The sequence below is a fragment of the Drosophila busckii genome, chromosome X (assembly GCF_011750605.1).
Source record: "Drosophila busckii strain San Diego stock center, stock number 13000-0081.31 chromosome X, ASM1175060v1, whole genome shotgun sequence".
NCBI lineage: Eukaryota > Metazoa > Arthropoda > Insecta > Diptera > Drosophilidae > Drosophila > Drosophila busckii.
In genome coordinates this window covers 6,476,272-6,499,505 of record NC_046608.1, presented here as the reverse complement: position 1 = coordinate 6,499,505, position 23,234 = coordinate 6,476,272, and the positions used below count along the sequence as shown (strand labels likewise).

Below are 23,234 nucleotides of genomic sequence, written 5' to 3'. Positions count from 1 at the left end.
GTACGTCTCTTCAAGTACTTAGCATTGTTAATTAAAAACATTTTTTGCAACTGTTCTTCTTTTTATTTATTTTAAAAGGGACATTTTTGTTATCACCCTTTGTGCTGCAGAAATTGGTTTTTAATCACATAAATGAGATCAAACGTATGTACAGTGTATACACTGAGAGAAATATTGAGAATACAACAATCAGAAACTCGTTTCAAATGCCGCTCGCCTTAGCATAGCTCACAGCAGTCTTATATTATTCGAAATGATTTCCAACTAGAATGTGTTTGCAATTATTAACTATGCTAACTATACTTATGTGGTATACATATACATATGTCTACGATTAATTCTAGAAGCGAGCGGCTTTAACTTAATTGTCTGTCAGCTTGTGGCAAAAGTCTTGAGTGTGGGTTGGTTAGATATAAGCGATAGTAAACATATTAACATGCGTATAAATATGCAATTAGTGTACTTTTATCATAATAAATTACTTAGAAATATTTGCCTTTTACTTGCTGTAGTTCTTGTCATTTTTACAAACTCTTACTTTGACACAAACAAGTTATACATGTTAATAAATAGATATTTTTTTTTAACAGCGACAAACTAGCATTGTAGCTAACAATCTTCACTTTGTTGCAATTCTTGTTTGCAAGAAATCAGTCTGAGCAATTACAATTCGAATATATGCTAGCGCAAAAGAGTTGTAAGATCAATTGATCGGGTCATTAACAATGCCCTAGTCAAATTAGTCAGTTGTATGACTGAACGATACCGGTCATTCCAAAAAAAAAAACTTATTATTAGCAGCTGTCTGACAGCAAAAGACCACAAAACAAGTTTAACTTAACAAACAGAATAAATAGAATATCAACCACTAAATAAGGTAGCAGGTCCCGTTCCTGAATGTAGGGATAACTGAACTAAATGGCTGCTTAGAAATCACAACTAGAGTTGCGAATAATACATATGTACATACATACATAGAAAAAGTGTTGTGGAGGGGGACGTAATGCTCAAGTTGGTAACAGCTTTAAGCTGCGCCTTGAACATTCAATTGGCACAATATGCATAAATAAACATAAAACAAAAGTATAATCTCAGTGTAGCAGCGTTGACTTGGTCGAAGCTAGTAGAGGGCAGTGCCATATTGGGCCTTGGGCATGGCTTTACACACACAGACACACATTAAGTGCAGCATTGGTGTCCACTCTTAACATAATAATTATGCATGGGGACAGTGCCGTTTTTACTATAGCTGGTATTGTTCAATCCATATTGTGTATTACTGTGGTTGCTGCTGCTAAAGCCACTGTTGCTTTTATTAGCTGTTGTGTCCTCGTTGTTGGTGGGCTTATCGAATGCCTTGATGTGACTTTTGAGTATTTTGCAAGAAAACTGACGATGTTGACCAGCCTCCTAAGAATATTTAAACCAAAATAAGCAATAAGGGGTTAAGATACTAAAACATTTACCTTTGGGTGTATGGGAAAGCAACACCAGAGTATAAAAGCTATAAAGGCCACCAGTGTGCCCACAAGCAGTATAAAGTCCTCAATTGTCTGACAATAAGAAATAAGTTAACACATCGTTGTCGCTGTTGACTTTGCTTTTGCTGTTGTATTATACTTACCGGCTCCTCTCCAAGCAGCACGTGATTGATTAAATAAACAAAATCATCAAATGGTGTCATTGTGAATGGGGCTCCTGCAACTGCAGCCATGCACTTTGTTTTGCACTTTCTTTTTGTTTTTCGTTGATTAAAATTCTGCAAACCTGATTATGTGAAGCAAAAGAGCAGCATGGCGTTGAAACTGGGCGGAGAGTTCACTGTCAGCAAATAATTTAATTTTAATTCAAATAACTTTAGCTTAAGAGCCTTGCACCAGTTAATACATACTTAGTGATGGCAAGATTAAACATTTAATTAACATACATCGATTATTTGGTTTGAAATCACGACTTAATTGTATCGAAAGTGGGTAACAATTTATCGAATCATAATCGAGTAAGTGATAAACCGTTTTTTTTAATATGGAGGCATATGGAGCGATAGCAAGCGTATCGATTGTGCTCAGAGTGTTAACAAATCTTGCCAATGAGCACCAAGCTAATAACTGAACCTGAAGCTTACATCGACTCATTCTATCGATAGTAAACAGCTGTTTAAATACATCAGCAAAATGGTTAGCTACCATCCCTAGCATAGTTTCAAAGGCATCGCATTTTCGGGAATTGTTAATTACATTTGTGGTTAATTTATTTCCTGCAACATGGTGAAGCTAACCAAGTCAAGCAGAGAAAGTGAGCATGAGGCACAAAACCGCAGCAGCGATGAAGACACAAAACCCAATAATGTAAAGTCAAAGTCAGGCAAACATGCTGACGCCGCACAGCGTGAGCGGGGAACACGCCAAGCAAAAACAAAACGCTCTACATCCAGGTCATCCAGTAGCAGCGAGAGCAGCAGTAGCAGTAGCAGTAATGAAACCAGAGACAACAAACGCACTTCAAAATCAAAAGCAATACAAGAGACTGTGTCACCCAAGCGAGAGAAACAGCAGCAACGCGAGTATGCAACTCCGGAGAGCAAAGTGCAAGAACAGCGCTCCAAATGGGACAGCCCGGAGCGAAACAGCGCTGAGCAACGACACAATTCCAGTCGGAACATAAACAAGGTGCGAAAACGCAGCCACAGTCGCTCACGAAGCCGCGAGCGTGAAAGAGAGCGAGAACGCGAAAGAGACAGAGATAGGGACAGAGAACGTGAAAAGGAACGTGAGCGGGAACGGGATCGTGACCGAGATCGCGACAATCAAATGCGCCGTGGCCGAGATAGAGAGCGCAGCAAAGAGCGTAGATCTCAACGATCACGCAGTAATGAGCGTCGACAGCGTTCGCGTCGTTCACCCGAGGCACGTCGGTCTCCTGAGTCGCGTCGGTAAGTAGTTAAAGCAATTTAAATAATGCCTGCAGTCTTAATGTGTACCTCTTGCAGTCGCAGTCGTAGCCGTAGTCCTCATGATCGTTCGTATAGAGGTGGCGGTGGCGGTGGGACATCTAGGCGTCCACAGCAGCGTCGCAACGATAATCGCCAAAAGGATGATGAGTCCTTCGAGTGGGGCAAACCCAACGATGACAAAAATAAGCCGTCAGCCGAGGATGAGCCCGTGGAGAAGGAGAAACCCAATTTCGGCTTGAGTGGCGCACTTACCGAGGACACAAACAAAGTCAACGGCGTAGTAGTCAAATATTCTGAGCCACCCGAGGCACGTAAACCAAAACGTCGCTGGCGTTTATACCCATTCAAGGGCGAAACAGCGCTTCCCACACTGCACATACACAGGCAAAGCTGCTTTCTGGTTGGACGCGATCGTAAGGTAGTCGACCTGGCAGTAGATCATCCCAGTTGCTCCAAGCAACATGCCGCTTTGCAGTATCGACTGGTACCATTCGAGCGCGAGGATGGCAGTCAAGGCAAACGTGTGCGCTTATATCTTATTGATCTAGAGTCAGCCAACGGAACATTTCTGAATAATAAAAAAGTGGATGGACGCAAGTACTATGAGCTCATGGAGAAGGATGTCATCAAGTTTGGCTTCAGCTCACGCGAATATGTGCTGCTGCATGAGAATAGCAAAGAGGATCAAGAGGATGATGATGTTTTTATCAAAGAAGAGCCATTGGATATTAAGCAAGAGCCACAAGACAATGCCTAAAGCGTTAAAGTGATTAGCTTAAGCATTTAACATAAGTTCAAGTTCAATATATGCGAATCGTTTTGCTCTCCAACACATAAGAATGTTTATAATTTAAGAAAGCACGAACTGGCAAGAGACTAAAAGCCGCTGACACAAGCGGAAGTATTTTATGGTATAAATAATAGTTAGCTCAGCAAATTTTTGTTAAACGCGCTGCAACAACATGCGTGGTGTCATTATGATTATATTACTCTGGCTCTTGCCATTGAGCATGGGTCAAGTGGTGCAGCCCACCTGGTTAATGCGTCCGGATCAATTGCCGAATGCACAAGCGGCCGAAGTACGTGTTACACCAGAGAAACTAAAACAGGCGGCAGACATACGCGCCAGCATACAAAAGGCAGTCAATGATGGCACCTATGTGGTAGCCAGCAGTCCAGATCAGGTGAGACGCTCCTGCTTATCTAGCAGCTGTAGGATTTACTACATTTCTTAATTTACAGTTTGTAACAGCTTTGGGTCAACAGCAGCCAGTTGTCATGGGTTGGCCAGCAATGTTTAAATTACCCAACAATACCAATTGGCCGCCACCACGTTTCTCCTTTGGCTAAGAGAGAGCGAACGGTACATATTGCAACATATTCTTCTTGAAGAAATTTATATTTTGAAATAAAGCTTATGATGCGAATCTCTGCTAAAAACGCCATTTATTATATTTTGTAGTGTTTGTATATTAATAACTATTGTTTATAAATTTTATATATGCCCAAGAGCTGATGAGTCGCTAGTCAGCGTTCAAATATATGTGGAAATTTTAAAATCTTACGCGACTTGAGAAACTGTAAAACAAAAATGTATATATTAGTTAAACAGTATGCAGATTGATTTTTATTCAAAAGAAAAATCTATATACATATATGTATATAACAAAACCAAAAAAAGCTAATAATAATCAACATTTATGTAGTTTAATTATGAAATATGCATTAAGCTGAACATAACAGTGATACAATTATTTGTTTTTTGTCATGAATTTGGTTTTTCTTCTTAGCCATTACACATTTAGTAGGTACATATATAGTATATATATATATATTTCGGTAGCATATTGTAACTGTATAATCGCTGTACAAAATCGTTAAACATTTATGTTTTTTGTGTGTTTTTAGCACTAACAAAAATACTCTAAAATATGAAAATTTATATATAATCTATAATTTTTTATTTTTTTTGTTTTTTGTATATTTGTAGCCTGCGTGAGTTTTGCAAATCAATTATAACTATAACTAGGCATGGAACTAACAAAAAAAAGTTCATATAAATGTATATATATATATTTTATAATTTTTGCTTTAGAAGTTTTGTTCCCGTTTACAATGAAAACCGACAAATAACAAAAGTAACTTATTTATATATGTATGTATGTAAGTATATATAAAAAAGAGCCATATACATACATACAACGAACGGCAAATGCTTTTCTTTTGTTTTGCTGATATATAGTTTTGTAACGCTCTTAATATAATTCGCTTAGACTTCAATTAATTATCAACGTACGTACTTTTATAAAGGGTTTTACTCTCAATATTGTACAAAAAACAACGTACTTACAAAATGTTAAACTTTAGGGTTTATATAAAACATTTCAGTGTGGTGATGCTTAAGGTCTCAAAGCTGCATATTTTTTTGTTATAGACAAATTAGAATACGCGTTCTATATAACATACATATGTATATATTTTTATAGTACAAAACAATTTTTAGCTCAATTCTAGACACAATATACTACAAGTTAAATAAAAATAGTAATCTTTATAATATAATAGCTTAGATTCACATTTAGTTAGCTTACATACATACATACATATGAAAAAGGCTTTAAGTTTATTTGAATTTCATTTGTTTTAATTAATTTTTTTCTTTGCTTAGATAAGGCGTCATTCAGATCCGTTTTTATCTGCACAGGCTAGAAGAGTTGGAGTGAGGTGAGTTGTTGAGTTGAGGTGAGTTGAGTTGAGTTGCGTTGACTGGTGAGAGACAAAAGACAAATGACTAACCATGTTCATTTGGTGGAGGGAAAACATAACTGCACTACCAGCTTGCTTAAAACTAATTGGAATGAGAGTTTGATTAAAATGGAACTCGAATGATCTCGCTCTAACATCCGCTTCACTAAATGCTAAACACAACATTGTGGCTAGTCTTATGGTTGCATTTTTTTCTTTGGTACTAATGTAAGGGAATAGCACACTACAGACATACAGATATATATGACACACACACACACACACACACATAATAACAAACACCTATGCTATTGCAATGATCATAGTACTAATAACTAGGCTGTATGCTAATTTTTAGCTTAAAAAAAAACAAAAAATATATATATGAGAAAGCTTGCCTCAAAAATGTTTCTTTTTTTTTTTCAGTCAATTCGTATGCAAAATATATTAACTAACTAAGAATAATGCTTGGAGTTCATTCTGAGTCCAAGCTAAATATACAATTTAGCCAGATTGTCGTTGTTAATCAATTTTGTTTTCTTGTTGTTGTTGCAATCTTGGGCCTATTGACTACATAGACGTATACGTGTGCGTATACGTGATATATGAATAGTTTTACTTTTTACATACAGACATACATAGACATAGCTTGCTTGTGTGTGTGGGTTTGTTTGTTTGCTCGCGTATGAGTGTATAATATAATATTCACATATTCTTATCTAACCTCATCTATGTCCTCACCCTCCGATGAGCTGCGTATGGTATTATATTGAGAATTACGGCTACGCAGCATACGTAAGAAACTGCCAACGGCAAATATGGTGCGACGATGTCGATGAAATATACCCTGGTATAAGGCCTCTCGTAATGTTTTCCGATCCTCAACGTCCACCGATGACGTCAATGATGTTTGATGCGGCAAACGTGCTGCGAATACGAAAATAAAATTATTAAAAAATTCAAAATTTAATTACAAAACGAGCCTAGCTTAAGCTAAACGAACTTAAGATACGCTGCCAAAACAATGAAGCTAACTAATTTATTAATTTATTTGGCACACTTGTATTCCTATTGATTGTGATAAATACAGATAGATATACATAAATTTTGTTTTAAATTTCAGAATTGCGTTACGTAAGCTTTGGAATACCCTTTTTGGCACGCATGCCGCTAAAGCAAACTGGCGATAAGCAACAAATTATCAACATAATGTATATATATATATATATAATATATACGTGTGTATGTAAATTAAGTATTAGTATTTTTTAAGGCGATCGGCAGCAATTATTTTCCACATGTGGTTGAAATTAATGCGAACTATGCGAACAACAAGCAGCTAACGATATTAATTTACAACTTATGTGTAGTAGATTCGATTGAACTAACAAAATACTTTGCACGTACCTGCAATCGGCGACTTGGGCGACTTGAGTGAGTATTCATCCAAATTTTTAGCGCCCAGATCGAGCTTAAGGACCTTCTTGGATAGCTGCTGGGTGGCTGCTTCCATGTTGCTGGTACGTTCTATGCGTATGTCCACATTGCGTTGACTAACGGCGCTTTTAGTGAGTGCCACAGTTGTATTGGGAGTTGTGCTGGCTTCAGTTGTTGCATCTGTTGGTGACTTGGCTCGCTCTGTGGCAGCAACTGTTGCATCCGACATGGTGTTGCAGTTGTTGTTGCTTGCTGTGTTATGAACAAACTTATCAGTATTACTGCTGCTGCTGTTGCTGTTGTTGTTGTTGTTGTTGTTGTTATAATTTAGATTAGAAGCAGCTGCTTGTGTACTGCTGACGGTTGCTGCAAACTCAATGCTGTTGCTGTCGTCGTCGTTGCCGTTGTCGTTGCTACTATTTGCGCTTGCTGGCGACGTTGGCAACACTGTCGCTACCGCAGTGCTCCTCGCTGCTGCTGCTGCTGCTGTAGTAGTTGCTGCTGCTGCTTGTACTGCCGCTACGTCGATGTCGTCGTTGTTGTCGCCCCTTGTTGTTGCTGTTGTAATTTGAACGTCGGCAGCAGCCGCAACCATTGTTCGAACGCCACGCCAAATACGCAATAGTTTGGCTTAAAAGCCGTTTTATATTTTGTTCTGGCCGTTATAAGCTGCTTGCCTTTTGTTCTTGTCGCTGCCTGCTCGCTCGATGTTTGTCTGCCTCTCTGGGCATATAATAAAACTAAAACAAAAACAATAAAAAAAAAATCAGCAAAATACAAATAAGCGCACAACAATTTCCGCCGACGTGCGCGCTATGCTTTGTTCTAGTTGTTGTTTGTTTGCTTGCTTGCTGCTGCTGCTGCTGCTACACTATTGTTGTTCTCGCAATTAATTGCACTTGTTGTTGTTGTTGTCTGTGCTGTTTTTTTTTTTTTTTTTATGTGGGGTTTGTGCTACGTTGGGCGCTTGCAAACGGCGACTGCTGGCGATTTCAATATTGGCGCCATACAGCGCCACCTGTTGCGTATAATCCGTAAACGTAATGAGCGGCAATTGATTGCCACTGCTGCTATCGCATAAGCTCAACTGGCTTAAGTTGTCGATGATTTCGAAAATCTTGCGCTGCTGCTGCTGATCGACAATTGTTGCTGTGCCCGCAATGTTGCTGCTGTTGCTGTTGCTGTTGCTACTGTTATCGCTGTGAGCAGAATCATACATGCTAGCACTAGTTAGAGGCTTTGTTATATGCACGCGTATGCCAGCTGCCTGTTTGCTGCTGCTGCTGCTGCTGCTGCTTGCCTCGTTCGGCTTATGCAAACTTCTTAAAAGCGCATTCAATTTAATTGCACTCTCGGCTTCAGCGCTGTGTTGCTGCTGCTGCTGCTGCTGCTGCTGCCAGGCATCCAATGAGTGGCGACGTCTGTGTCTTTGCTGCTGCTGCTGCTGTTTCTGCTGACGGTTTATTGCATTACGCTGTCCAATCGATTGCAAATACTTGATGTTAGCTTGCAAGCCGCTTTCGTAGTAGCCGCTGGCCAGTTGCACATACGTGTATAGATCGATGCGTCGTCGCTGTTGTAGGTTTTCCAGCTTTGACGTATTAATATTTAGCAAGCGGCGTTCATAATTGCTACTTGTGCTGTCGTCACGGTCGTCATGTTGTTGCTCACTTTTGTGGCGCGTCCTTGCGCTTATTAACGTTGCTGCTGCTGCCGTCCTAGCAGCGTTGCTAATTGTTACTCTTTTGGTCGACGCAGCGCTTGGTCAGGTGAGTTGACGTTGCACGAGCAACTTCAATTGCTCGCAGCTGTGCGCGCTGCGTATGCGACGCAGTGTATCGTTGTAGGTGCTATCCGGTGGCTTTGCTGTGCAAATTGTTTGCCGGCCACGGGGCGCATACGTAATGCCGAATCTGTAATTGGTCACAAACAAAAGTCAGTAGGAGAGCGAGCCGCAAAAGTACCATAAGTCAATATTAATCATAATAACAAGAACAACAAAGCTATACAAATAATATAGGCGTACCCCATGCGCATGGGGCTAATATAATCCAAACAAAATATTTTTCTACTTGACCTGCAGCTAAAAACGTAACTATTTATTTAGCCAACGTTACGTTATATTGTTCAACATTTTTGTGTCAACAAGTAAGGTTAAAGCCCCAATCGGAATGAGCACTCAGAGTCGCAAAGCTCATAACTTTGTGCAACAGCGTCACGTGGGTGGGTTGGTGGGTTGGGTTTGGGTGGGTAGATTAGGTACCTCGCACATATGCATAATACAATGAGGCTCTGGTACAGTGAACACTCAGTAATGCGTAATGCTTGCGCTCAGATACTGAAGTAGGATGGGATATTTAGCAATTATAAATGTTATAAGTTGCAAGCTTGTGGTCTGACACGTGCGCGTCCACCATAGTGACCACAAATTGCGATAGGAGCAGCTCACACTCACACTCACACTCACACACACGCACACACACATGCAGACACTTTGCAAACCGGAGACGCAACACGGTGTGCTTATCAAGCGACTGTCAGGCGCTCTCTGACGTCAGTCATAAGTAGAAATAGAATTAGGAAAGCAAAGGCCACACACAGCGAAAACTCAAGTTAAAGATATGTCGGAAATATCAAACAGAAACAAAAAACACAAGTGCCCATCCTATAAAGCGAATGACAGTGACTGTTACACACACACATACGTACTATATGTACATACACACCCATACAGCGGCGGGCCTATCATTAATCAGTCACAAAAGCAAGTCGCCATTTAAATTAGCGTGTTGAGTAGGCTACAGTTCGATCGAACCATTCACTATACTGAGCACTTGTATATCTCTGATTGCTGGTGCATCTAACTAGTAGTTCTTCTATATATCTAGTCTATATGTGTATGTACCTTGGGAAGTAATGCACGTGGGTGGGCAGCACACAACGGAATTGTGCATATGATGTGGCTAATGATGATAATGACGCTGTCGTCGCCATGGGTAGCCGACGGGACCAAGGACGACGCCCACGCCCAACAGTGCGGCCGCAACGCTGCTGCGTAAATTGTGGGTTGCCCGCAGCTGCTGCCGCTTGTTGCAACTTAAAGTCGCGATAATGATTGGCCACCTCATGTCTATAGCGCTGCGCGCGAAAACTCTTCGTATTAAAGATGCGTCGCATGCTCAGACGTGGCTCAAATCTATCGCCCACGCGCAACGGCACACCCACAATTGACAACTCGGACATGGCGGCGCTAGCGAGTGAACCGTTTATGTGCAGGATCTGAAGCGAACTACCGCTCGAAGCGAGTTGACATTGATGTAACTATCAGCCTGACATAACTCAATCCTGTAAAACATTGCCCCATACATTGATTGGCAAACAACATGACGTTATACATAAATTCAGTTTATAACAATTTGCGGTTGTTTGTTATCACGTCAGGCAGCGATTTGTGTTCTTGTCTCGACAGCAAAAAATATAAATAAAATACAAGTGGCAGTTACCCTAGTCTACCCCACCCGCTCAGCTTTAGATACCAATAGTAAAATTAGTCGTTTTCATGTCGTTAACTATTGTAACTGGTACATCTGTTTAGCCCACCTACCCACCCACCCAGCCAGCTACATGCCTCACTCTACTTATCTGCCTGGGCTGCTTTCTTTTCTAAGCCTATTTGCATGTTGCTGTCGCGCCAGCAAACAATAACGCTAACAATAATATTCAAATACAAAACTACAAACATTGTCAACAGCGGCACGGCAACAAAAAGAAATTTGCTCGCCACAACAAGTACATGGCTCGAAGCTTAAACATTCTCACTCAATTCAATTAGAATCTTGATGTGCAATAAGCTAAAATTAAATATATTATATACACACACATGTGCCACACAAATGGAAATGTCAATTTAGTGTTAAGGTCATGGCAAATTCGAAATCCATTAAAACTTTGCTACACTGCTGGCTGCTGGCTGAGATAATGTAAAAATAAAACGAAGCATCTAATGCATTTGCATTTTTTGGTTTTAACTGCTATTAGCACATGACAGCTCTGACAATGACAAGAAATTAGCCAATTGCCCTCGACTTCGACTCGAGCATCTGCTGCGCTGCTCCGCTGCTCCGCTGCTTGATAAGCTACTAACAACTGTGGCTTGTTTGACATTCAAGCTTAGACTTGAGCACACAATTCCGAGATAATAACAAGCACTGCTCATTATTATTTTATTTTTAGAAAATATATGTATGTATAGCTTGTCTTGACAGCAACTTAGCAGTGCAATTGCCACCATGTGGGGCATGTAAATAATGTATTTGGAGCAGTATATTACCTTGTCAGTGCGCTCTTCATGCACATAGAGATCTATTGAATGATTCATTTACATTTTTCCTTCTCGATTATATGATGACATGCAAGGCTTGTCTCACTCACACACCAAACTGATTGCACACACAAAAAATAAAAACAAAAAAAAAAAAACGAATAAATGTAATAGATAAAGAATATCTATGGGCTGGCTAGCGGCGTTGACGTTATGTTTTTTATTGTTGTTATTTCTGTTAATATCGCGAGCAATTTTATAATCAATCAGCAGCAAGAGGCCCCAATTGGACGTCTTGTGCCACTTAGTGCGCAAATAATGTAAATAATTAATGAATGCTCGTGGTATCACATAGCCATTAAAAACTGAAATAATTTGTGAGCGTTGCAAAAGGCTTGGCGTTGTGTGTGCGTGTGTGTGCGAGAAAGAGAGAGAGAGAGAGAGAGAGAAATAGAGAGAGAGAGATATTGCTTGAGCTAATTCTACACAATGCCCTTAATTGACTTGACTTTAATGCATACACAGACAAACACACATTAATGTATATGTATGTGTGCATGTGCATGTCTCTGTACGTTTATTTCAAATAATTGTCGTGTTTATTTGCTTGCCAAGACTTCAACAATAAGACAACGGTCAATGTGCGCCAACTTAGCAAAGTTCTGCAACCTATATACACAAAAACACATACAATACAAACAAACATGCATAGGTATGTGTGTGTGTGTGTGTGTGTACATAAGTGTTGCGCCTGAATGTAGGCAAGCAGTTTGGCAGACACGAAATATATGTATGCACAATGAAAAAAAGTAGAAAAGACAACAAAAGCTTAATGCTGTCAGTGCAACTAGTCAAAGAACAAGTGTTGGCTTGTCAAATGACACTGGCAGGCAATATGCGCATGTATGTGTGTGTGAGCGAGAGAGACTGTGTATGTGTGTAAATATGCATGTGTGGTCGCTTGCCTTGCATTAATACATACAAATTTATACGTGAGCTTTTCCCTTTCTTCTAACAAACACAACATACACCATGTATATGCATGTATTTGCACAAATGTACATACACATGTTTGTGTGTGTATTTTTGTGTGTGTATATAAATCAGAATCAGCAGCAAGTTTCTGCTCCACTTTGACATACAAAAGCCGCTCTATGTTGTTCTCTCTTGCACTGTCTGTGTGACACACTTATTATGCCTTATCACACACATACATACAAATGCATGCACTGAGAGTATAGCACCTACTTTTATTTTTCACTTGTTCGGTCAATAAACTGTTAAAACCGCAACGACAGGAAACAGCAACAACATCAACTACAAGACAGTTGAACAAACATTGACAACAAATGCGTAAAAGAAGAAAGGGGCAAACAGCGTTTTAGCATTTGGCACCCAAAGCTCAATGATTGTCATTGAATAATTAATTTAAATAAGTTTAAAGCAAAGCGAGGGCTCAAGGTACATGGTGAAGGGGGAGCGGTGGTAAGGGCACAGAGGGCAACACAATAGCAAAACAAATAAGCGCAAATAAGCCGTATTGATTGCTTACCAAGCAAATATTTTACCGTTAATGTAACCGCTATTGTAGCGTTAACCTCTTTTTTTAGTAACAACAGCTGGTCCTGCTGCCTGTTGTATCTAAGTATACATGTGTTTGTGTATGTGTGTGTGTGTGTGTGTGTGTGTGTGTTTGTGTCTGGTTTATAACAGTATATGTGTTTCACTCGTTCCGTTGTTTTTCTTTTTATTTTTTATTTTTGGCAGCTAGTAACTGTCACTTTCAATTTCCGAAAAATTAGCTTTTTTATCACGAGTTGAGTTCATCTTTCACCTGAATGTTTCCCGCCAATAAGGACGATTTATTATTTTTATTAATATCATGCTTTAAATGTGTGTCTGCTGTTAAATGCGTTTCGTTTCGTTTGATTGCCACGCTTGATTGTTTCGATTGGTTTTGTTTTTTTGACAAAGTCTACGATATTCACTAAGCGGAGCAAGCAATCGATGTAATAAGCATGTTCTAATAATCGAGCTAATAATAAAAACCTATCGAGTAAGTGTTCTAAAAGAGCGGCTACAAGTAGTTGGATAAAGGTATACGTGTGTGCTTTAATGCAACTATTTGGACATTAGTCTTTTTGGTTTTAAACACTAAAGTTTATTATTGCAAAAATAATACGTCGTCGCTTAAACATACCAAAGGCACTGTATGATTCAAATGAACATTAGACACTTAGATCAGTTCATTCAGTTCCGCAGTTGAACTAAAATTATCCCACGTAGCCTTCTGGTTTAACAAATAATATGTTATAATGGAGTAATTATTTAGTGCATAGTTAATAAAGTAATAAATTTATGAATAAACTAACATGGCTTATGCTGTGATACTGAAAACGATATACAATAAGAACTAGTTCAACATTGAACTTCAGTCGGTTAATCTTCCAAACCGCATTTTATATTATTTGTAGGCATTTTAATTTTTGTCATATTTCACGTGAGCCGGCTGTCATACATTGAAATGGTTTTTCAATAAATAAAAGTGAACATTACTTTGAATTATCGCAACTGCAAACTCATCATACAAAACAAACGCAAGCACCCACACGCCGGCAACAACAACGCGAAAGAGACAGAAAACAATAACAACCGCAATGACAATGGCACGGGAACTTATTAAAATTGATATAGTAAGTAAATTGGAAGCATACAGACTGCACATGACTAACATTCAATAATATTAAGGAATGGGGCATGGAACGCTTGGTGCGAGCCCAACAGGTCGTCGAGCTACGCCCATATGACATCGAGTCTTGGTCGGTGATGCTACGCGAGGCGCAGACACGGCCCATACATGAGGTGCGCAGTCTGTACGAGTCGCTGGTTAATGTGTTTCCCACAACGGCACGCTACTGGAAGCTCTACATTGAGATGGAGATGCGTAGTCGCTGCTATGAGCGTGTGGAGAAGCTCTTCCAGCGTTGCCTGGTCAAAATACTTAATATAGATCTATGGAAGCTCTATTTGACCTATGTGAAGGAAACCAAGGCGGGCCTAAGCACGCACAAGTAAGCGCAGACTACAGTTTTCTTTTGGTGATTTATGTTTATATGTACTTATGTATCTATTTGTTTTGTTACAGGGAGAAAATGGCACAGGCCTATGATTTTGCGCTGGAAAAGATTGGCATGGATTTACACTCGTTCAGCATTTGGCAAGACTACATTTATTTTCTGCGCGGCGTTGAAGCTGTGGGTAATTATGCAGAGAATCAAAAAATTACCGCCGTGCGTCGTGTGTATCAAAAGGCTGTGGTCACGCCCATTGTGGGCATAGAACAGTTATGGAAAGACTACATAGCCTTTGAGCAACAAATTAATCCCATAATATCAGAGAAAATGAGTCTGGAGCGTTCCAAGTGCGTATTTAGCTAAAGTTTAATTATATTCTTATTAAATAAGTCTTTGAACTTTGTTTTCAGAGATTATATGAATGCGCGACGTGTGGCCAAGGAGCTGGAGTATCATACCAAAGGTCTTAATCGCAATTTGCCTGCAGTGCCGCCCACGCTGACCAAAGAGGAAACCAAGCAAGTGGAATTATGGAAACGTTTCATAACATATGAGAAATCAAATCCATTGAGGACAGAGGATGCTGCATTGGTTACACGTCGTGTTATGTTTGCCACAGAGCAATGTCTGTTGGTGCTGACACATCATCCGGCGGTCTGGCATCAGGCCTCTCAATTTCTGGACACAAGCGCACGCGTGCTTACCGAGAAAGGCGTGCGTAGACATATTTATTTATGGCCAAAGAAAAACGAACTCACATATTTGCAAATAGAGCGCAAAAAATTTCCCAAAACCAAATTTTGTTCTCTTGTTGTTGTTGCTGTTGCAAGTGTCGCCCCTTGGGTAATGTGGCACATGTAGTCGCTCGCCGCTTAAGCCAACATTTGCTACATTGCCCTTGGCTTAAGGCCGCACGCGTTTTACTTAACTAATTTGTAAACTAGCTAACCTTTATTGTTTTTATTTTAACAATTATATATATATATATAATTTGAAAAAATATTTTTGTATCGCAGGATGTGCAAGCTGCTAAAATATTTGCAGATGAATGCGCCAACATATTGGAACGATCCATTAATGGTGTGCTCAATCGCAATGCGTTGCTTTACTTTGCATATGCGGACTTTGAAGAGGGACGCATGAAGTATGAAAAGGTGCACTCCATGTACAACAAGCTGCTGACGCTGCCCGATATTGATCCCACACTGGTAAGCACCAAATAACTTTTTCCATATTCCATACTAATATAAATTCTTTTGCAGGTGTATGTGCAGTATATGAAGTTTGCGCGTCGTGCCGAGGGCATCAAGTCGGCTAGAAGCATTTTCAAAAAGGCACGAGAAGATGTGCGTTCACGCTATCATATATTTGTGGCAGCCGCGCTTATGGAGTACTACTGCTCCAAGGATAAGGAGATTGCATTTCGCATCTTTGAGCTGGGCCTGAAGCGTTTCGGCGGCAGTCCCGAATATGTCATGTGCTATATAGATTATCTCTCCCATTTGAATGAGGATAACAACACGCGTGTGCTGTTCGAGCGTGTCCTCAGCTCTGGTGGCCTGTCGCCGCATAAGAGTGTCGAAGTATGGAATCGCTTCCTAGAGTTTGAATCCAATATTGGCGATTTGTCCAGCATACTAAAGGTGGAACGCAGACGTAGTTCAGTGTTTGAGAATGTAAGTTTGTTGGCTTTATCTAAAATAATGTTTTTATTTTGAATTTCTGTCTTGTGCTCTTGCAGCTAAAAGAGTATGAGGGCAAGGAGACGGCACAGCTTGTGGATCGGTACAAGTTTTTGGATCTATATCCTTGCACCAGTACAGAACTTAAATCAATTGGCTATGCTGAGGTGTGTATTAAACATATAATTTTATCGTATGTTCCAATGGTTAGTTACAATTTACGAATCTTGCAGAACGTGGGTATTATATTGAATAAAACAACAGCGATTAATGCTACTGGCGTGAACTGTCAAAGCAATGGCGATGCGGAGGCAGATGGTGAGGCTACACAGCCGCTACCTCGTCCAGATTTTACGCAGATGATTCCCTATAAGCCTCGCTCATGTGCCCATCCAGGCGCACATCCGCTGGCTGGCGGTGTTTTTCCACAGCCGCCAGCTTTGGCGGCAGTCTGTTCTGCCTTGCCACCACCGAATAGTTTCCGCGGTCCTTTTGTCAGCGTGGAGCTGCTGTTTGATATTTTCATGCGTCTCAACCTGCCAGAAAGTGAGTTAATGCTTATATTCATTTTGTTGTCAATTGTTTATTCCTTACATACTTTATAGCTGCGCCGCAACCCAATGGCGACCATGAGCTTACGCCCAAAATCTTCGATCTGGCCAAATCGGTGCATTGGATTGTGGACACCAGCACGTATACGGGCATACAGCATAGTGTGACAGCATTGCCACCTAGAAGGCGTCGCCTGCTGCCTGGTGGCGATGATAGCGATGAGGAGATGCAGACCGCCACACCGCCCACGCACGACATATATCGATTACGACAACTGAAACGTTTTGCCAAGTCCAACTGAAATCTCTTCCTCTGTTGGCTTCCTCATTTTTTTTCAGAGTTTTTGTAACACAAAATAGTTTAAGCGAAAAAATCATTTATAAATAAACACTATATATGTACGCAGATTGTAGAGTAGACAGCTTTTGTTTAATTAAATGACTTAGGCAACAAACTTGGATATGATCAGCAGGTTTGTTGCCTAAGTCATTTGATTAAAAGTATGAAAGCCAAAATTGCGCATAAATTAGTCATATCCTTGGCTATATATTGATATTCGACACTTTCGAGCTTAAATGCTAGTACTTCAACGACTTGGAATTTGTTATTGCTCAACTCCAAGTGAAAGAGCAAGTTACACAAAGGACACACATGGATATAAGTTTAGCAAATGATATATTTATTTATTAAACACGAGTGTTAGTTAATGAATCTAGATAAGAGTTAGGGAAATTTAAATACAACATATTGCACTAGATGACGGTAACGAGAGGATTCATTTCTCTGGCAGTTCGCTGGGATTGCATCGCTTGCGATGCTTATAGAGACCAGCGTATTGGGCAAAGCGCTGACCACAGTTGGCGCAGCTGTAGCGCTTCTCGCCGCGATGTAGATTGAGATGGGCATAGTAGGCGCTGCCCACAACAAAGGCGCGCGAGCAATAGGGACAGACCTTGTCGCGTATGTTGAGATGAGCGCGTATATGACGATCCCGCTCGTGGGCTGTATAGAAAGCCTTGTCGCAGCGATTGCAAGGATAATCACGCTGCTCGGTATGGCGCTTAACATGCTGATTCAGCTTGCTGGCATTGACAAAGCCGCGTGCGCAATGCTCGCACACATAGGGCAGCTCCTTGGTGTGGCTGCGTTGATGCACACGCAGGGCCGTCGAGTTGAAGAACTTCTTGGGGCATTCGTTGCAGGCGTGCGTGCGCTGGCCAAGATGCCGACGCAGATGTGCCACCAGACTGGTGCGCATCGAGAATTTCATGCCGCAAATATGACAAATGTGTTCCAAGGCATTGGCAGCGTTGCTGCTGCTGCTACTGCTGCGTTGGCTGCGACTCTTGCGTGGCACAAGCTGCTGCTGCTGCTGCTGCTGCTGCGATTCATGCACGTTGCGTTGATGGGCCAAGCAATCGGTGCGTCGCTTAAAGCTGGCGTCACAACTAGTGCAGTCAAAGGGCGACACATGCAGCTCCAGAAACTTCAGATTCGCATAATACTCGTAGTTGGGCTGCCAGCTCTCGCCGCGTTTCAAGGCCGCCTGCCGCGACTGCTTGCACTGCCGGTACTGGCAGCGGAACTCAATGAGACGATTCTTGAGACGCTCCACGGTCAGCTGCAGATTGCATTCCTCTTGCAGACGCGTGCAGAGCGATTCCAGTTGCCGCTGACGCTGCTTGCGCTTGGTATAATCCGCATGTGTAGTGCACCAGAGCTGCTCATAGCTCTGATACACTTGTATTATTTTCAAGTTGCTGTCGCGCTGCTGCAGCGACTTCTGCAGCACATGACTGACTGGCAGCACATCGTCCAGAAAGCTGAAGGCGCCATAGAAAGTCCAGTTGCTGTCCAGCGACTGACGCTCACGCTCGCGCCTATAGTACTTGAGATAGTCGGTGAGCTTGCGATGCAGCATGTGCCAGTTGTAGCGCTGCTTGCCGCACGAGAACTCATTCAGCTCCTGCGTGATTCTCAGCCAGGACTGACGTCGCTGCTTGCGTGATGCGTAGTCCAAGTGATTGGGATCCCACAGATTCGCTTGCGCCTGATATAGTTCAATAAGCTTCTGCGTCTGCGCTACGCTCAAGCGCACGCGCAACTTATTGCGCAGCGGCTGCGACTGCGCTGCACTGTTTTCATCAGCTGACGTCAGCGCTTGCAGCTCTGCTGCTGCCTCTGCTAAGCTATGCAGCTCATCTATGTGCTGTGGCGGCTGCTCTAAAGGAGCCTGCGGCGGCAGCTCCATTGGCGTTGGCGTCGGCATCTCTGCTGGCGACGACTGCGACGTTAGCATATCTGTCTGCTCTAGCTGGCTCATTATTTCACCCACTGTTGCTGCCGCTTGCGTTGACGGCTGCTGCTGCCGCTCCACTGCGCAGCTGCCCTGCACATGCGTCTGATGGCTTGCCAGATTCTCAAAGATTTGTCCACACACCGCACACACATAGGGATCGATGTGCTTGTGCAAAAACTCCATCTGCGCATAGTGCTCGAAGCTTGAAACAAACTCCGCCTGCTTGCCCTCGACTACGCTCTGCAAGTAACGAATCTTCTCCAGTCTGTAGCGCTTGCGCAGCGACTGCAAGCGCCGCTGCATGGCAATGCCAGAGAGTTGGATGCCGCACATGCGCAGCGCCAGTTGCAGTCCACGCTGCGCCTCGTGTCGTTTGCGCAGCGTTTCGGCGCAGCGCAGTCGCTTGTGTGCATTGTGCCAGAGCATGGGATAATGCTCATAGATCTCCAGCAGCTTGCGATTCTCTCGTGTGCAGTGCTGCTGCCGATTCAGCAGCGTCTGCTGCTCGCAGAGAAAACTCAGCTGTTCATAGTGCGCGAATTTGCCGCTGCCGTCCGCTAAGTCACCGTCGGCCTGCATTCGCTCGCGCTGCTTCAGGAAACGCTGGCAGAGCGTTGAGATGCGTATGCGCACGTCCGTTACGGTGAAGGTGCGACCACAGTGTGCGCTCCAGGAGTCGGTAATGCGCGTCCAGGACTCGCGACCCAGGCTCACATCACGAAACTCCGCATGCGACTGATTCCAGAGGCGTGGCTCCGCCTTATACAGTTCAATCAGCTGCTCTATGTGCTGTGAGCTTAGCTTTTGGTTCTCGACAGTGGGCAGCGCAGTCTAAAAATTCAAATTATTAACCAATTGTTTTGCGAACTAGCAAACAAAGTTATAAAAATTCAAAGCAATTCAACGTATCTCAAGCTTTATCTTTCTTAGCAGAAAATGAATTCATTTATACTAATTTTTTTCTAAGGCAGGTGCAACTTCTATGGCTTTACTTACGTCTGTGCTAAATTGAATCTGCTCGTTGAGGCAAAGAGTTTGCAACTGTTGAGTCTCTTGCGCTTCGTTGTTGGCGACGTCTATTGCGTTCAGCTGTTGAACCACTTGTTGCTTGAGTTCATTGACCTCGCCAGCGCTGCTCTCCTCCGCGAGCACCTCCTGCATGAGCTCATCCTCGGGTGCCTGCTGCCAGTCCGAGTGCCAGAGCTCCATATGCTCCGCAAACTCATTTAGCGCACAGAGCGGTCGCTCCTCGCACAATTCACACTCGACGCCATAGAGTTCGCCGGCACAATTCCAGGTATAAACTGAGCCGCATTTCTGACGAACTTCGGCAAGTGCTGCTGACATTGCTGCTTGAGGCTGTTAACTACTGACCCACCGACTTGGCCAAAACGGTGCTGCTTAGCTTAATTTACTGTCGCTTTTTAAGCAGCTTGCAAACACAAACAATTTGTCACAGTTGGTTACTTAGACGCGCGACGTGGGGGCTCGCAACAAAGTGCGACTGCGCAGCTTCTTTGCTTGTGACGTTGTGAAAATGACAAGAGACACAGCAGAGGTTTGGGCCAATAAACTCGTTGCGGGCCATCTCACAAACACACACACACACACAGATAGACGCGCACACTGAGCAGGTTACTCAGTTAAAAGTACACTCGAGCCACGCTTTGAGCAACAACAACAACAGCAAATAATCTTAAAATATTTGGTTTCGCTTCGTTTTGGCTTGTTGTCTTGTTGCCTGCTTTGCTTTGTGCTGCTTTTCCCTCTGCTACGGCTGCGTGCATGACGCGGCAACAGGTAAAGGTAACAATAAAAACAGAATAAACTCAACGTAATCATGACAACAGCTGAGAGGCCACTTCCAACAATTGTAACCACTTTATGTATTTTATTCTTTTGCGTTTTGTTTCTGCATTTGCCAGCGATTTACACTCATACACTGCTATTGTTAAAACAAGTTCTTCTCAGCAATGCAAATGATTTTTCTTTTTCTATTGCACTTCTTTTAGTTCACAGCTGCTGCTTTTGCTGTCTCTCTAAATGTCACTGGCCATCAACAGCGGCCGCCAGGTCAAAGCAAGAGAGAGAGAAAGCGCGAGAGCGAGCTGAGCTCAACTCTTGAGCAACTCTGTCTGATGCCGAATTAGAGATTGCAGATAACAGCTGATTGTAGACAAATGTTCTGCCCTGAGTTTAAATTACACACATACATATGTACATGTGAATACACTTACAGTGTATACGTATAAGAACATAAATTTCAAATCAGACATACAAACATTTTAATGTGTATTTTAATGGTGCTGCATGAAAAACAGGTAAGTGCACTTGCTATAGCACCTGTATATATAACATACATACATATGTATGTATATATATTTCCAAGTGGCGATCGCAACTCTTGTGCATCGAGCTGTGCAAGTTGCCCACTTGAACTTAAGAAAATTGAGCAAATCATGCTGCTGTTGTAGTTCGTAGAAACGCAATTGTTACTACAAGATTTTACCTGTATCAGTACAGTAATATATATAATTTTGACATATGTCGACTTACTATAATTATACAATATATATGCCATTAATTTGTTTAGCGACCATCTACTCTACCGAGAAATGCATTTTATTTACATTTTCAATGATAAATCTGCGCATTATGATAAAACGCTTATTAATACACACAACTTGACACCGTTGGGACTTTTGTAATTTTGCCATGGCCCCCGTCAGGTTATTTGTCTGCTGTTGGGGCCTAGAGGCAGCAGACCCACAACCCGAGACAAATTGCATCAAGATGAAAACAAAGCGTAGAGCAATGTGGAAACGGGGGCACATAATACAATGGTTTGAGGCCAACATGTGCTTGTGTGTGTGTGTGTGTGTGTGTGTGTGTGTGTGGAAAACTGCAGCAGGCCCAACAACAATGACAATGGTAGATAACGAAGTTTGCATGCGCTTTGTTATTTTATTATGAGCATACGCAAACAGTATTTATTTATTTGCAGTCAATGCATGTAAAACTGTGACGTGTAATTGAGGTTAGCTGTTAGAATGCCAGGGGCGACCAATCTGTTGGTAAATTTATAAAGCTCGAGTGTTTAGTGTACCCAACTATGCACTGCAAACAAAATTCGAGTTAAATTGTTGTAAATGATTTCAAATAATTTTTGCGAGCTTTGCTGACTGTTTATATAGACAAATATATATGCATTAATTTATTTGTATAATACGATTGAAGTGCTGCACTGCTTGCAGTGTAGTTAAAAACAAAGTTGAAGCGAATATGCAGTTCAAGCGCAAGATAAACACGACCCGTGGGAGCTTTGGCTGCAACTTTCGCGCTGTCAGTGTCAACTTTTGTGTGTGTGTGTGTGTGTGCGTGTGTGTAAATAAACAAACGCACATGTGTGGCAAACAGTCACACACACACGCAGGCATAGTATGTGTGTGACTTTCCGCCATATTCACAGAAAAAAGTTGATCCTTTGCTAAATCCAACTTTCATGTCCAGTTGGCTTCTCTCCTATGCGCCATTGAGCCACGCCATCCGTTCTGCCTTGTGCTGTTGCAGCAACTCATTCTCTCTCTGGCTCGCCCGTTTTTTCTCTGGCTTCATGTGTCCCATCAGCAACTGAAAATAAAATAAAACGGAAAATTGCAATGCAAACAAAAGACTGCAAGCGCAACAAACGAACACAACATGGCAAGGAGAAAAATTGTAAAAATATTTATGAAATATACACATACTGTTTACGAAGTGAAACCGCATGAATTTCGTTACTGAGAATGAATCACCAAAAGTAGCAGCAGCGGCAGCGGCAGCAGCTGAAAATTATATCCTTATATTTTTTATATTTGAAACATTTTGTTTATTTCTAATTTAAACCCTTTGGCTCGCAAGCTTTAAGCTTGTTAGTTAGTCCTGTATATATGCAAGCTATTTTTTATGCCCTGCGGTTTTTCTGCTACATCCTGTGAATATCCTGCGTGTCAAAGTGGCATCACACATCGCTGCAAAAAGTTTGCACTCAGCACTCTCGAATTTTGAGCAATCAATGTCCAATCCTAGCCCAACTTAACAGCAACCGTGTAATTAGTCCTTTCCTAATTGATGAGAGTGCCTGGTTACAACAAGCGGCAGACCACTTCGATATACACTTTAGCAGCTAATT

At 41.8% G+C, this 23,234-nt stretch overlaps 7 protein-coding genes across 10 annotated transcripts; 3 read left to right on the top strand and 4 right to left on the bottom strand.

Moving 5' to 3' along the window:
- Positions 1 to 60: 60 nt before the first annotated feature.
- On the bottom strand, positions 61 to 1,865 carry LOC108605908. 2 transcript variants are annotated; one of them, XM_017995724.1, is made up of 4 exons: positions 1,768 to 1,862; positions 1,625 to 1,704; positions 1,467 to 1,553; positions 61 to 1,410 (listed from the first exon to the last, which is right to left on the bottom strand). In XM_017995724.1, exons 2-4 carry the CDS (start codon positions 1,682 to 1,684, stop codon positions 1,180 to 1,182), a joined length of 378 nt encoding a protein of 125 aa, XP_017851213.1. In that variant the 5' UTR covers positions 1,685 to 1,704; positions 1,768 to 1,862; the 3' UTR covers positions 61 to 1,179. The 2 variants fall into 2 exon arrangements, with proteins under 2 accessions (XP_017851213.1, XP_017851212.1); XM_017995723.1 differs by having other exon boundaries at positions 1,625 to 1,865.
- A 294-nt stretch (positions 1,866 to 2,159) lies between these two features.
- Positions 2,160 to 3,725, top strand: LOC108606761 (FHA domain-containing protein DDL). Its single transcript, XM_017997172.2, has 2 exons — positions 2,160 to 2,932; positions 2,990 to 3,725. Exons 1-2 carry the CDS (start codon positions 2,265 to 2,267, stop codon positions 3,708 to 3,710), a joined length of 1,389 nt encoding a protein of 462 aa, XP_017852661.1. The 5' UTR covers positions 2,160 to 2,264; the 3' UTR covers positions 3,711 to 3,725.
- Positions 3,726 to 3,889: 164 nt separating this feature from the next.
- Positions 3,890 to 4,374, top strand: LOC108606763. The gene is made up of 2 exons (XM_017997175.1): positions 3,890 to 4,137; positions 4,196 to 4,374. The coding sequence occupies exons 1-2, from the start codon at positions 3,916 to 3,918 to the stop codon at positions 4,301 to 4,303; spliced, it is 330 nt and encodes a 109-aa protein (XP_017852664.1). The 5' UTR covers positions 3,890 to 3,915; the 3' UTR covers positions 4,304 to 4,374.
- A 27-nt stretch (positions 4,375 to 4,401) lies between these two features.
- Positions 4,402 to 7,747, bottom strand: LOC108606762 (anaphase-promoting complex subunit cdh1). 2 transcript variants are annotated; one of them, XM_017997174.2, is made up of 3 exons: positions 7,106 to 7,747; positions 6,423 to 6,625; positions 4,402 to 4,531 (listed from the first exon to the last, which is right to left on the bottom strand). In XM_017997174.2, exons 1-3 carry the CDS (start codon positions 7,728 to 7,730, stop codon positions 4,481 to 4,483), a joined length of 879 nt encoding a protein of 292 aa, XP_017852663.1. In that variant the 5' UTR covers positions 7,731 to 7,747; the 3' UTR covers positions 4,402 to 4,480. The 2 variants fall into 2 exon arrangements, with proteins under 2 accessions (XP_017852663.1, XP_017852662.1); XM_017997173.2 differs by lacking the exon at positions 4,402 to 4,531 and adding an exon at positions 5,531 to 5,719.
- A 277-nt stretch (positions 7,748 to 8,024) lies between these two features.
- LOC108606765 (probable WRKY transcription factor protein 1) lies at positions 8,025 to 10,378 on the bottom strand. Its single transcript, XM_033294381.1, is given in 2 exon segments — positions 8,025 to 9,048; positions 10,041 to 10,378. Coding segments are annotated over 2 exon segments (1,362 nt in total).
- A 3,536-nt stretch (positions 10,379 to 13,914) lies between these two features.
- Positions 13,915 to 17,161, top strand: LOC108605626 (protein suppressor of forked). Of its 2 annotated transcripts, none has more exons than XM_017995409.1 (9): positions 13,915 to 14,149; positions 14,205 to 14,527; positions 14,602 to 14,877; positions 14,941 to 15,244; positions 15,547 to 15,738; positions 15,793 to 16,206; positions 16,272 to 16,379; positions 16,446 to 16,758; positions 16,818 to 17,161. In XM_017995409.1, exons 1-9 carry the CDS (start codon positions 14,114 to 14,116, stop codon positions 17,063 to 17,065), a joined length of 2,214 nt encoding a protein of 737 aa, XP_017850898.1. In that variant the 5' UTR covers positions 13,915 to 14,113; the 3' UTR covers positions 17,066 to 17,161. The 2 variants fall into 2 exon arrangements, with proteins under 2 accessions (XP_017850898.1, XP_017850899.1); XM_017995410.1 differs by having other exon boundaries at positions 14,941 to 15,340.
- A 317-nt stretch (positions 17,162 to 17,478) lies between these two features.
- On the bottom strand, positions 17,479 to 20,437 carry LOC108605912 (rgr). The gene is made up of 2 exons (XM_017995727.1): positions 20,060 to 20,437; positions 17,479 to 19,894 (listed from the first exon to the last, which is right to left on the bottom strand). The coding sequence occupies exons 1-2, from the start codon at positions 20,408 to 20,410 to the stop codon at positions 17,540 to 17,542; spliced, it is 2,706 nt and encodes a 901-aa protein (XP_017851216.1). The 5' UTR covers positions 20,411 to 20,437; the 3' UTR covers positions 17,479 to 17,539.
- Between the last annotated feature and the right edge of the window lie 2,797 nt (positions 20,438 to 23,234).